At 46.1% G+C, this 12,954-nt stretch overlaps 1 protein-coding gene across 4 annotated transcripts in view; it reads right to left on the minus strand.

Moving 5' to 3' along the window:
* The window catches only part of arhgef10 (Rho guanine nucleotide exchange factor (GEF) 10), a 45,030-nt gene that overhangs the window by 23,451 nt on the left and 8,625 nt on the right, over positions 1 to 12,954 (minus strand). For 2 of the 4 annotated variants that reach the window (XM_026151084.1, XM_026151087.1), the window contains exons 3-18: positions 9,925 to 10,275; positions 7,872 to 8,219; positions 7,059 to 7,095; positions 6,871 to 6,959; positions 6,529 to 6,585; positions 6,014 to 6,201; positions 5,562 to 5,678; positions 4,845 to 4,956; positions 4,534 to 4,643; positions 4,369 to 4,446; positions 4,109 to 4,288; positions 3,242 to 3,358; positions 2,922 to 3,014; positions 2,262 to 2,432; positions 1,620 to 1,765; positions 1,343 to 1,527 (exon numbers count right to left, since the gene is read on the minus strand). In XM_026151084.1, coding sequence (XP_026006869.1) covers positions 1,343 to 1,527; positions 1,620 to 1,765; positions 2,262 to 2,432; positions 2,922 to 3,014; positions 3,242 to 3,358; positions 4,109 to 4,288; positions 4,369 to 4,446; positions 4,534 to 4,643; positions 4,845 to 4,956; positions 5,562 to 5,678; positions 6,014 to 6,201; positions 6,529 to 6,585; positions 6,871 to 6,959; positions 7,059 to 7,095; positions 7,872 to 8,219; positions 9,925 to 10,275 — 2,379 coding nt within the window. The remainder of the gene's footprint in view (positions 1 to 1,342; positions 1,528 to 1,619; positions 1,766 to 2,261; positions 2,433 to 2,921; positions 3,015 to 3,241; positions 3,359 to 4,108; positions 4,289 to 4,368; positions 4,447 to 4,533; positions 4,644 to 4,844; positions 4,957 to 5,561; positions 5,679 to 6,013; positions 6,202 to 6,528; positions 6,586 to 6,870; positions 6,960 to 7,058; positions 7,096 to 7,871; positions 8,220 to 9,924; positions 10,276 to 12,954) is intronic. The other 2 variants (XM_026151085.1, XM_026151086.1) reach the window with 2 other exon arrangements.

Below are 12,954 nucleotides of genomic sequence, written 5' to 3' on the forward strand. Positions count from 1 at the left end.
AGATGAGGAATTTGCTCTTGGAGTGTTTCTGGTTTTGGTAGCGTCTGTGCGTGGGTGTCTTTCTGTCTGCAAACCCAACAAAAGGTTTGAAGTTTTATCAGAATTTATTCAAAGTAGAAACTGCTTCTTGTTGTTCCAGGCTCGTCTAAGGCAGCTGCACGGCTCATGTGTCTCTTTAAACACTGTGACCAGGAGGCTGAATGCAGGTCGGGACAGGAATAAACCTTCTTCATTGAAACATTAACATTTCTACATGATTTAAATGTCTTTGTTTTTATTGTTATTGCTAAGAAGCCCTATAACCTGCATATGACTGGTCTCTGTGCTAACTTTCTCACACCATCAGTACCATTACTTGCTGTTTATTACGTGTATTTACTAGCAGAAGTAATAAGGCCCAGGCAAGAATATAACCCCATCACAGCAGCGACCATTCCCACAGACTAGACTGGCTCTGTGTAACCCATTTCAAACTGGGTCCAACCTCGTGAATGGCTCTTTGTGAGAGCACCAACTGCCCAGATTTTTCTAACAAAACCGGCCCAGGAGCATCTTCAGAAGCAGGACAGTCACCCCAGCAATTACACGCTTCCTAAAAACAAACACAATATCTACAAATGACACACCGGCCGTGAGAGCCGCAGGAAAACAACTCCAAATGACCGGTGTGCACGGTGGTCTAATTGCAGTGCAGCGTAGGGAAGAGATGACTTAAGCAGAGAGACATGAAAACGATGACATCATAGCTGGAGAGTCAGTGAGCTCCGGAGCGCAGTGTGTAATCAGCGGCAGTAATTACAGCGCTGAAGGAACCAGCCTTTGACCTCTGCTTGAATTCTTCAAACTTTGGACAAACCAGGGAAAATACGTAATCAAAGCATTGCAGCAGACACCCGGCAAATTTAAACACAGATCGAATCCTGAAATAAAAAGTGCAGCGCTGCGACCGCAGAATGCGACGCTGTTTTTAGGCCTGCTGTTTGTCTGGTCTGGGCCTTTTAAAGTGGCCGAGCAGCTGTGTGTGACGGGGAACCTACTGGAAAGACTGAAATCACCCGACCGGCAGCCAGCAAAGCTGAGGACTGCAGAGGGGAAAAAACACACATGTGCTGGCTGGGAAATAAATATTTCCACTGATGTTTTTAAGAAACGGTGACAGTTTTCAACTCGGTCTAAGGAAGTCGAAGCAGATGCAGTTCCTCATGTCAGAGGACCGACCCTCAACTGCTGATACCGTACGATCCACTAAACTAATGAGTTACTAGATTTGTGCCAAACAGAGACACAAATAAGGTGACGGGCGAGCAGACACAAAATCCCTGACTGTGAAACTGCGTCGTACTTGGCTTGGCGCTGATCACCACTTTCTCGCCCGAATGAGGAGGAGGGAAGCGGCCGGTGTCGGCCATGTCTTCGCTGGACCCGAACTCAAGCACCTCCACGAAGCTCAGAGGCACGCTCCACTTCAGAAGGAACTTCTGGTCAAGTGTTACGCTTCCGCTGCCACTGCCGCTGCCATCCTGAAATCTGAAAAAGAAACGAGCGATGAAAACGCTTTGATATGAAACCCCCCGATTCTCACACAGGTATGTAACTTTGTGGGTTGTGGTCTCCCTCACCGGATGTTGGGCGTGGCACACATGAGCACATCGTTGAGCAGGAACAGGCGTCGCTCCTTGGTTTTGATGATTTCCCCACGCTCGTTGTAGACCGTTTCCACCATGTCGTCTGAGCGGATCAAGTAGCGGCTGCCGTTACTTAGAAGCTGATGACAGAGATGATATGCTACATCAATGCTCTGAAGACGCTAAACAAAAACCCAGCTCGGAGAAGGAATACAGAACAAGCAAAGACTAAGAGTCCTCGTATTTCATTTGGCATTAATGGCTCATTTCACTCTTGCATCCTCTCACTTTGGATAAGAGTAATGCAGCGACTCTGAGAATATCCAGGCTACGGGGAACTCACAGCCTGCCCCATCCAGGCCATCCTGTAAACACGCCTGTGCACAGATGCCAGAGTGGGTGGCTGAAGACAGTCGAATAATTATACCTTGGGGAAAGCTGGTGTTTTTGTGCAAACGCTGTGCTAAGCCATGCACTAAAAATAAGGTATTCAGTCAGGAGAGAAGCTCCAGTGTCTGATGGCCGCCCACACTGGGACTGAGAGAAATGCCACAGCATATGCTAAAAAATAAATCAGCCAAAAGCAAAGTCTCCACCGATCAGTAGACTTTTGGTTCGGCGCAGAAACGTGCAGACCTTGTTGAGGTAGCGCTCGTTCATGGCCTTTGCGATGTGACGGATCTCGCAGCGCTGGTCGGCTTCTCTCTTCTTTTCATTGAGCTTCTCAGCCAGAGTCTCCAGTTCGGTCAGGGCCATCTGCAGGGGCAGGCGGTCCGGGTGACCCACTGGTGTGTTCTTCAACATGTCCTGATGAAGACGAGAGAAAAAAGACACCAGTTTGATGCTTTTTCACCCCGTTTTCAACAACTAATACCAGCCGAGCCCTGTTCTGCCCCACTCCATCTTTCTACGTATAACACACATCCTCATAATTCATCCTAAAGATTTAAGAATCGATGGAGAGCCCTTCTACGAATTATCAAGCTGTCTTGATTGCTATTAAACTGGTGTAAAAAAGAAAGAAAGCGGCCCAGTGTTCCACATTTTCACTGATATTTTCCTGCAGCAGACATTAATAGTAAATATGCCGGGGCAACGGGAAGCAGGATTAAAAGAGACGAGGAAAGCAGGTCTCTTCAGAGCAATTCCCCTGCCTCGCTTTGAGCCGCAGCTTTGAAAAACAAAGTGCTGGGTTTATGAATGCGGCACTCCCTCTGCTGGTGAACACATGAACAACACTGCCTGCTGCACATTGCATTTTACTGTGAAGGAGGTGAAAATAAGAGTGAACTATACCTGCAGCAGCAAAATGAACTGAGGGAATCTCTGGATAGGCTTCATCATCAGGCCGTACAGAGTCATTCGGTCACTGCTGGTTTCCTGACGATGCTGTCGGCGACAAGATGGCCAATTGGTGTAAAGACTTTCATTTTGTAAGAAAATCAATATACCAATCTGTTTTAATGTGAACAGCTGCATTTGATATCAGATATATAGCAAAACAGCTTTTTTTATTCAAATGCACAGCAACAAAATAATGAAACAGTTTAATGAGAAACAAACTTCCACTCTGTCCTGTAAGATTAATATTTGACATTAGTGTGTTGGTCTCAAACCTTGAGGAATTCCAGGAATGCTGGTTTGGAGGCGCACGTCTTCCTCACGACTGCCATCGCAGTGCTGAAGTTATTCACATACTCGCGATAGGCGTCCAGCACCATGGACTTAGAGAACTGCACATAAACACAGGGGTTACTTACTGCATCATGTGCTTCAGTTACAGGAAATGACATCATCCAAACCTCTATAAAGATGCAGACCACAGCAGCAGTACCATTAAAAATGTGAATTCACTTTAACTTGTCTATGGTGCTTTAATAAGGTGCAAATATGCTTTTTATAAATTAGGTCTAATAATGCTCATGATCACAAGCAAAGAGCTGTGTGATATAGTTATGTTACATAAAGATTTACATAAAAAGCTTTTCTGTCTAAGTCATGTTCACCAATAAGCGGTAAAAGTTCCATCAGACGGAGAACTATTTATAGGAATACTGAAAACGATTGATGCTGGTCTGCTGCTGAAAACGGATTTTCAGTGTTTTGTCCATCAGTTTGTCCAGACTGAATCTCCTGAGTGTTGGCTGATGGGCAAAGCGAGACTCAGACGTCATCCTTTCAGCGTGCGGGACAGAAGACGCTCCCTCTGAGGGCTTTTATCGCTTTTTTAACCGCTGAGTGGCACAGCAGTGAGAACTTTAGCTCCAGTGTTATTTAGGTAAAAAAAAAATGAATCTCTTCAAGGTTCAAACTTGCCTATGAGGTGACATTTTTTTTGTTTTACTCTATAAATACTTCAGGTCCAAATAAAGCTTTTAATGTGAAATCCTGTGGTTTTATTATTTGAACTGTGGCGTGTCACATGACAGGCTTTAGATATCTCCGTGAGACGTCTGACAGGAAGTAAGATGGCACGAGCTTACCGACGCCACAAAGACATCCCCAATCATCTCCAGGCTGTCCCACTCCGCCACGCGGCTCGCCAGGGCGATCTGGAACAGGAAGTGGCACTGCAGGATTTCACGCACGCGATAGAAAGTCATCTTCAGTTTCCTGTCACTCAGCAGTCTGGGCTCGATCTGCGACAGGGGCTTCTCGTATTGCTGACGAAGGAGACAATACAAACTGTAATAAGATGCACTTAAGAACCAAAGCGCCAATCACCGCAGCTGTACTCGCATACCTCTAAAATCCTCTTGAGAGAATCGAGATAATTCTTCTCGCTCTCCAAAATAGATCCCAGGATGCATCTTCTGACCAGCTGTGGATCAAACACAGGTTTCCTTCACCAGCGATTTCACAGAGTTAAGCATAACTGGATTAGGTTAGAGTTGGGAAAGTTACAAACCTGCTGCTGTGACAGAGCCTCCGGTGCTGGACACAGTACTGGCTCAACATTGAAACAGTCCACCTCGATGAAGAGTCCAGACTCCTCATCCTCAAAACAGGCCGACTTCTCTAAAAGATTCGAAACAACAGGAAGTAAAGCACTAAAGTCCACCTGAAGAGCAAAAAGCTATGACTCAGCCTCCTAGAAGCACCAAGTGACCACATTTACAAGATTTTCAGAAAACCTGACCTCTGACCTTGAGGCTGAGGTCAATGAGATTTGAACTCCTAGGTAATTGTGTATTTTAGTGTAACTTAAGCAGCACAAACCCTGACAGAAAGACTTGGTTTTGATGAAGGAGCGTCCCTTCTTCACTGCAGCTTTGGTTTTCTCCAGTCCATCTTTGGTTCCTTCCTTGGCAGCCTTCACCAGCTTTTGCATCTTGGATGAGACAGAATGCACCATTACTAGGATTTGAAGAGTCCTTTTTAGTCCAGGTTTGGTTTAGTCTGTCTAAACCTACGGCTAAAGAAGAGCTGAACCGATCTACAGGAGCAGTGTTAGAGGAGGGATGAACAGAATGCGTAACACAAGACGACAGAAGAGCAGAGGCGACTACAGGAGACAGAAACTGGGACATCAGCTAAAAGCAACGTGGTGCTTTTAAGAACATAATGCGAGATCGAGGTTTAAATGTCACAGACATCGCAGTCCGTACAATGGAACACAAAGGTTCAAATGCTTGGGAGACACGGTTGCTGGTGTCTCAGTTTGCTGAAGAATAAACACGTGTTACTTTAAATGTGTCCTTTCGGACGTCCGACGCACGAACATTCAATGAGACAGGTCGACGTGGCAGAAAGGGATGCAAAGGAACTGCTCGCACTCCCACCATCACCACCACCACAAGTTCATTCACGTCACAGCAGGATGAAGGTACCAAGTCAGAAGCAGGACGCCCAGAGTGGAGGTAGCCAGACTGAGTGTGAAGGGCTGGGACTACTTTATCTAGTACAAACACATGAGGTGAGCCTCAGCCAGTTTACCTTCTGCTCGTGTTTCTGTTTTAACTGCTGCAGCTCTACCGTTCCCACTGTGTTTGCCATTAGATCTTTCATCTTTTTCTCATAGTGTTCTTTCAAGCGTGTCAGATCTTGAGAGAGCTAAACAAAAGCAAAGCAAGCGTTACTGGTTACACAGACTGGGAATGAGCAGGAGTCCCACCACGCTCGCCTTCGTGTCGACGTGGTGGTTTTTTAAATAAAGTGATTTTGAAGTGTCAAAACCACGAGGCAAATCATCACAGCGTGCAGGAAGACGACTAGGAGAAGCGAATGGGCTGCATCGAATGCACGAGTGTGCATCGCTGTAAACTGGAAAGAATAAGCACAGTAAAAAAGACACTTTCATAAACTGTATGAAAGACACGCTGCGTTATCCCCGCTATCCTGAGCTGCATGTTTAACGTGCTGACGAGAAAAGTAATCCTTATACACACATGAGTCTTCCTCTGGGGCGGCTTCCCTCTCATGAAGGCGTGGGGCAGGCCGTTCTCAGGCCGACCTTCCCCGTCGCTGGCTTCGTCGTAGCTTTCAAACTCGCTGGAGCTCCAGCCGTTGTCGAGGGAGCTGTTGCAGCCGCCCTCCTCGCCGAGCTCCACATCGTCGTAGATCATCTCATCTGGATCTGTACGAATGAGAGCGACTCGCAGTGATACTCAGAAATACTACAGTCTGGCTATGACCTTAAATGAACTTGAAGTTTCATGATGCAAACGAACACGTGAGAAGTCCCAAGCTTCACTGAATGCAACACTCATCTCATCAAAATATCTAATTAGCATTGATTAGTGACATTAAAGTCAATAAACAAGTCAAACAGGAGTTTTTGAGCCTAAATAAGTCAAATGGTGACTTTTAAACGAGAAGAAAGAAGCGAAAGTGGACGGGATCAAAAACAGGAAGCTTGAAACTGAATGTGTGGAATGAGAAAAATAAAGTATAGTTCACAAACCTGTGTTGGAGTCGGAGTTTTCTCTGGGCACATCATCATAAATCACCTCATGTGGATCTGAAAAGACACGTGCATGGTTTTTACACACCACGTAACCGATCCAGTAACGCGACAGCCAGGATGCGATGCAGGGAGAGAGCTAGAAGACAGGCAAACGCAAGGCTGTGCTTCCTCAAACGAACGGGGAAGGAAGTCTCCGGGAATCCAGTTGTGTCATAAGAACATTTTAAAAAGATGAGAGCACCCTGCGGGCATGTCGTGACTGCGCAGAAGCAAACGCAGAGAGATGACACCGCAGCAGCACCGCGGTAACTTTGACCTTACTCGGAATTGTTTCCTTACTTTCCATCCATGCGGTGTTGGCAGGATCTGCTGCCCATTTTGCCAAAGCATCCTCTTCTCTGATAGGTGGATACTCTTCACTGAAAACACTTGGAGAACACATAAAAACACATTTTCAATGTAACATGTCCCCGACGTTGCTGTCGATGCACTCTGTGATGAGCACAAACGGCTCGCATGTGACTCACCTGTCAGCTGAGGCGTTCCCAGTCCCAACCAGCATCACTGCAGGGAAAATGAACTGTGGTGTGAATCCTGCAGGAATTATTTTCCCCAATCAAACATTCCAAACAGCACATCACAGAACTGCAAAGCTTTTCCACACGTGCCACCAGGGGTCACTGATAATTCCACGGATAATTTAACCTGGATAAGTTTTAGAGTAAATGTGCTTCCACAAAACTTCATCTAACATATGTGTCTAATTGAAATTCCTTCTGCGTGCTTCTGTTTTCCTTGGAAGATGTCATAACTTCAGCAAAAGGCCCGTACTGTGTGCATTCATCAAAAAACTGCACAAATGAATATCATGGTTGCACTCTCTGGCTTTGTAACATCTAAAAAGCACAAGTATTTCAACATGGTGTGACCTTGTTTAGATAATTACAGTGTAATTAGGCTCCTGGGACTGCCAGGCCACAAGCTTGGGCTCAGTTACTGCAAGATTTTAGGGAAACCGGAAAATCCTTACAGCCAGCACGGATCTTTGGGGAGCGCTAAATTTAGACCCTACTTCCTTGTGGCAAGGCTTTAGGAAAAACAAGAGAAAGAAGAAAGGCCGGGGGGATCGCAGCAGCCGGGACCGCGTTTACGTGTCATAGCTGTGCATCCGTGAGTGAGAGCAGGGAAAAAGGGATTAAAAAACAACTTCACTGCTAGGGAAGATTCAGTTATGGATATAATTTGATAAACATTTGCTTTAACTCGGAAGCATTCGCTCTTAATTTAGCAGCGTTTATTAAAGTCTCCTCCGGGTTTCCCCTGGTGCTCGTTTCATTTACCATCTTCATCCACGGAGAGGTGTCGAATGATGACAGGTGTGGTGTAAGCTGGGGTGATGAGCGGTACTCCAGAGGGGGTCGCATAGCCACACGGGACAGGCACCGAGTATCCCGAAGCGATGCCAGCGGGGCTGCCGGGAGGATCCTGGCCGTCTGCCTCTCGTTCTTTGGGCTCCGTGGGCGAGGGGGTGGGAGAGGCGGGTCTGTGCTGCTGGTCAAGCTGCTGCTGCTGGAAGGAAGTGATGTCAATCACAGAGTAGGGGTTGACTTTGCCCTGGGAGGAGGAACCGGGGGCGACGTGTGGAGCACGAGCGTCGCTGACAGATACTTTCTGGCCTTCACTGACTGCTGAAGGAAAGATCATACAGTTAGCTGACAGTTACAAATATAGTTACAAATACAGTTACATTTAGACAAAGATGGCCTCAAATTATTATATTTATTTGCCTATATAAACTCGACTACTGCACACATTAGAAATGAGCATTAAAAACCTTTTAATGAATGAAATCTTACTTTTTCATAGCTGTCTGATTATTTTGGTGTCTCTCAGTTGTTCATATAAACATTATTCATTATTTAAATACTCTGTTAGACCCATTTCTCCTTCAGAACTGCCTTAAATCTTCAACAAACTGCTGGAAACATTCCTCAGAGATTCATGGCCACCACATCCTAAAGGTGCTCTGCTGGATTGAGATCTGGTGACTGTGGAGTCCGTTTGAGTACGGCGAACTCATCGTCATGTTCAAGAAACCAGTTTGAGACGATCTGAGCTTTGAGACGTGATGTGGTCTCTGTGCTCACAAAGGCACAGCCATGATCTACACTCCGGTAAGATGTGGTGTTCAGACGATGCTCGTTTGGCACGACGGGGCCCAAAGTGTGCCGAGAAAATTTCCCCCCAGCCGCTCATAGAAGGCAGGATGGATCCATGCTTTCATTAGATTTCCTGTTCTGAAAGTCACATCAGAACAGGAAATCTTTTATTGGTGAGCCTGTGTGAACGGTGGCCTCAGTTTCCTGTCCTTAGCTGACAGGAGAGCCACCCGGTGTGGCCTTCTGTAGCCCATCTGCTTCGACGTTTGACGTGTTGCTGTTTCAGAGGTGCTCTTCTGCATACCTCAGGTATAATCAGTAGTTATTTGTGGTTACCGCTGCCTTCCTATCAGCTCGAGGCAGCCTGGCCAATCTCCTCTGACCTCTGGAATCAACAAGGCTTTTTCTCAACTTACAGAGGAGCAGCTGAGGCTCAGGAGGAAGAGCTATGAAGGGTTGGTGCTTTGATCCATAGTTCCTGCATCGGTTAGATTAAAAGGTAAGAAAGCACTTTGAGCACTCAGACTATGAAAGTCCCATGTTTCCATTTAACTGCTGCTCACTGGACATTTGCTATTTTGCATCTCTGTTTTGGGAAAATTCCAGTCCAACCTGAAACAGCTTAGATGTTCACACTGGGGACACGTTTCTAAAATCTTGACTGCTGCTGTGATTTGGTGCTACTTTTATGCAGCTTTGGTTAAAGCTGCAGTGGCATTGTGCAGCAGTGAGCAGTGCTGAAAGTATGAAAACCTGAATGGGGGAACATCACGTAGCGTCTACGCTAGAAGACTTCTGCATGTATGTGGATCTTGCATCTCTCACGAGTGCAAACGATGCTCAAACGGTGAAGTGTAGTGCAGTGGGAACATCTCATCATATTTCAGAATGACTGAGAATAAACAGAGCCCAGCCAGACCGCTGCTGCTGCTGTCGTGCCCTTCAGTGATAAAAGCCAGAACATCTCCAGCTACAGGCAGCCAGATATACAAGGTGTCACCAGAGAGACAGACTGCCCCACTTTACGATCTCACTCGCGCTGGAGCTGAAGGGGCGTGAGCAGAGCCAGATAGGGTACGCACAACATGACAGGGCAATGCAGAGAACCTTTGTCACTGCCAAAAAACAAAACACACACTCGAGGCATTGTTTGCACTTAACTGATTTCCAAACACAACTTTAGTTGGAAGGACTCTCTGTCCTAAGGAAAGGCCAGCACTTCTGGACTGCATACCTGTTGCTGCAGGACGTGTCTCCGTGTCATCATCCAGAGGAGGGAGCGGAGGCGGAGGCAAATCATTCTCCCTGTCATCAGTCCCCTCAGCAGCAGATGTCCCTTCAGCTTCTGAAGCTGCGCCACCTGCTGTGGCAACTGTTCCATCTGCTGATGATGGAGCTGCGGAGGAAGGCACCGGGGGGTCCGCAGTGGGGAAGAGGTCCGAGCGTTGGCTGTTCACAGTGCTGTCCTTGTTCTGATCCCTACTGACGGGGAGCGCGGGCGGCGGGCAGGCAGCCTCGGGGATGTCGTCAAAATCGAAGGGTTCCCCCTCATCTTCATCTGCAAAAGAGATGTCACCTGCCAACACTGGACAGGTTCCAGATGTGCCAGGTGTTGGATTTTAGTTAGATTTAGAGAATAATAGCTATTGCTTTATTATCTTATCATGTAGTGCAAAACTCTGAGGTGACAGACACACTAATTATGAGTTTACCACAATCAGCTAAACACTTTTTGACTGCATGATAATAGTAATGATACTTAAAGCGCTGCTTTAACATCTGTAGCATCATGGGTGGTGCTGCAGCTCTGGAAAAAGAGGCTGAGGACACAGACACAGATGCGCTCTGGGTGGCATTTGAAATCTGCAGGACTGAGCCACATACAGACTTCTAATTAAGGATGGGCTTGACTTTATTGCACAAGCGTCGGCATTGGGGACTGGCACCGAAGCAGCACATGCACTGGTTTTACAGCAAAAACAAACTGGGGGGTTCCAACGCACAGCTAGCATTCAAAGGCATTCACATCAGAGCGCTCAGCTGACAGGAGACAGGAAGGGAACTACAAATATCTTTCCAGTTTCCACACTGCAATTAGGCCAGCAGGAAAGAGAGCTGTTACTCCCTTCAGCGAGGGCTACAGCCTGAGTTTGTGCATTATTCCTGGTTTAGGAATGCTCAGCCTTCATTAGCAGGCTTCAGCTCCAACATGGATACAGACAGTTTGTGGGATTGCAGTAAAAAAAAAAAAACAAGAGTATTTTTATTTCAGAAGTCAGTGCTGGTGGAGATATGAGGTAATACTATAAATAGGCTTTACAGAGCTTGTATGGGGCTCTGCTTCTATCAGAGCCAACATCGTGAAGGGTTTCTGAGAATCATATTTTCTCCCACTATCACAGTTTCTCTCAAATACCACAGATTCTTTGTGATCACTCATACGTCTCGTCACAGCCAGCACGGCTCCGTTCACTCTCAGTGTAGAGTTTGATTTTCTGTCTCATATCCCGAACGGGGTCCCAAAGAAAACAGAGCACGGTCTCCTGTGTGACACGGTGAGGCCCCCCGACAGCACCAGAGGCCGAAATAGCTCAGCTGGGTGCGCGTTAGACTGAAGATCGAAAGGTCACTGGTTCGATCCCACCGCCACAGTTTTTATTCTTTGCTGTCATGTTTGAAGTCCCAACATTTACACATACTTCTTTGATCATTGTATAGTTACTGCTTACACACAGTCACCATCTAATTAACCACATTCACCTCCAGGCTAGTGGCCAGCTAACGGGCTGAACCCTAACTTTGGTGCACACAGCTGTGAATCAGGCTCTGACAGGTAGTCGTTCCACCTCCTCAGTGTGAGAGAGAACAGCCTGTGATTAATGTTCCCGCTCAACTTTGTCAACCCGTGTCCATCTCCACCCACGGCTCATGAAAACAGAAGTGCAAAGAACAAGCATGGGAACAGAGATGCTATCTGCCCGTTTCCATCGGTGGAGCTGAACGCTGTGGGACGCCGTGATAAAGCACGGACAGCCTTTGGAAACACTGGGATGTAGGATGCATGATCACATGCTAAAAACTGCAGTAATCGGCACTTTGGTGAAACACTCGACAGTGTCACAACAGAGTTCGTTTGATTGGATTTTGCCAGAGCAATAATCACAGATGGCCATTCAATAGTACATCTGTAACTGTGGGCCGAGGAGGTCATTGATAGCTGGCTCGGTGAGTGGCTGTGCATGTCAGAACAGCTTACTTACAGACTGTGCACACACACACGATTATCATCTAACGTCTACTTTCAGCTCTTAAAGGGAAATAAAATCTCCACTTTGAAGAGTTTCTTTCAACTTTGTAGTGTTATAAAAATATAAGACTACAAAGTTGAGATATATATATATAAGGGGTGCAACGATACACAAAATTCACAGTTCGGTTCGATACTTTGGTGTCACGGTTCGATATTTTTTCGATACAAAAAAAATGTTCGTGCCTTTTTAATTTGTCATTTATTAAATTTTCACGGCACATTCCACACCACATCTCTGTGCGTTCATCATTTGTTTGAAGCCAGCTCACCTCCTGCAACTACTTTTCCGAGAATACGCGCTTCTTTTGTGGTTCGGACTCCTGACATTTCTTTGGAGGTGGAGGAACATCACAGTAATTGCTTAAAGGAGCTTCTTCGACATCTTTAAGAGTTCTAAACAAATGTCTGTCCTCCTCCTGAAAATCTTATGTATGCAAACACGCGTTGCAACTTCTTATCTTGTGCGCGTTTTTTATTTTGACAGCGAATGCGCACCTGCGGACCACTTATGTGCAGCCCTGGTTATTTAGCTCGTCATATTGCAGCCACAGAAATTCTTTTGTCCATGAAACCATAAAGCTGCACTTTCTTTTTGCCTTATAGTCTGATTTGTCATAACTTCTCCGTTTTGTGGTAAGCTTTTCTTTGGCTGTCACTTCTTCACCCTGACCTGTCTTATTTGGCTCAGCAGAACTAAAATATATATCCTGCTGCTTTTACACACGCACTCACATAAGCTCAGCGATTCTCTGCGCGATCAACCTCTCACATGTTTAAGCTTGCTGCGGGAGATTTCACTTGTCATGTTTGCGTAGTAAGCTAACGATTAATAAGACTATGTCAGAGGAATTGGTGTACAAATTCAAACGCGATTTCAATATGTCACATATTGACAGTGGCTCACCGATGCCAATGACATAATTACCCAGCTACATTTCCGAAAGAATGCAAAAG

Source organism: Astatotilapia calliptera, chromosome 19, assembly GCF_900246225.1.
Source record: "Astatotilapia calliptera chromosome 19, fAstCal1.2, whole genome shotgun sequence".
Taxonomy (NCBI): Eukaryota; Metazoa; Chordata; class Actinopteri; order Cichliformes; family Cichlidae; genus Astatotilapia; species Astatotilapia calliptera.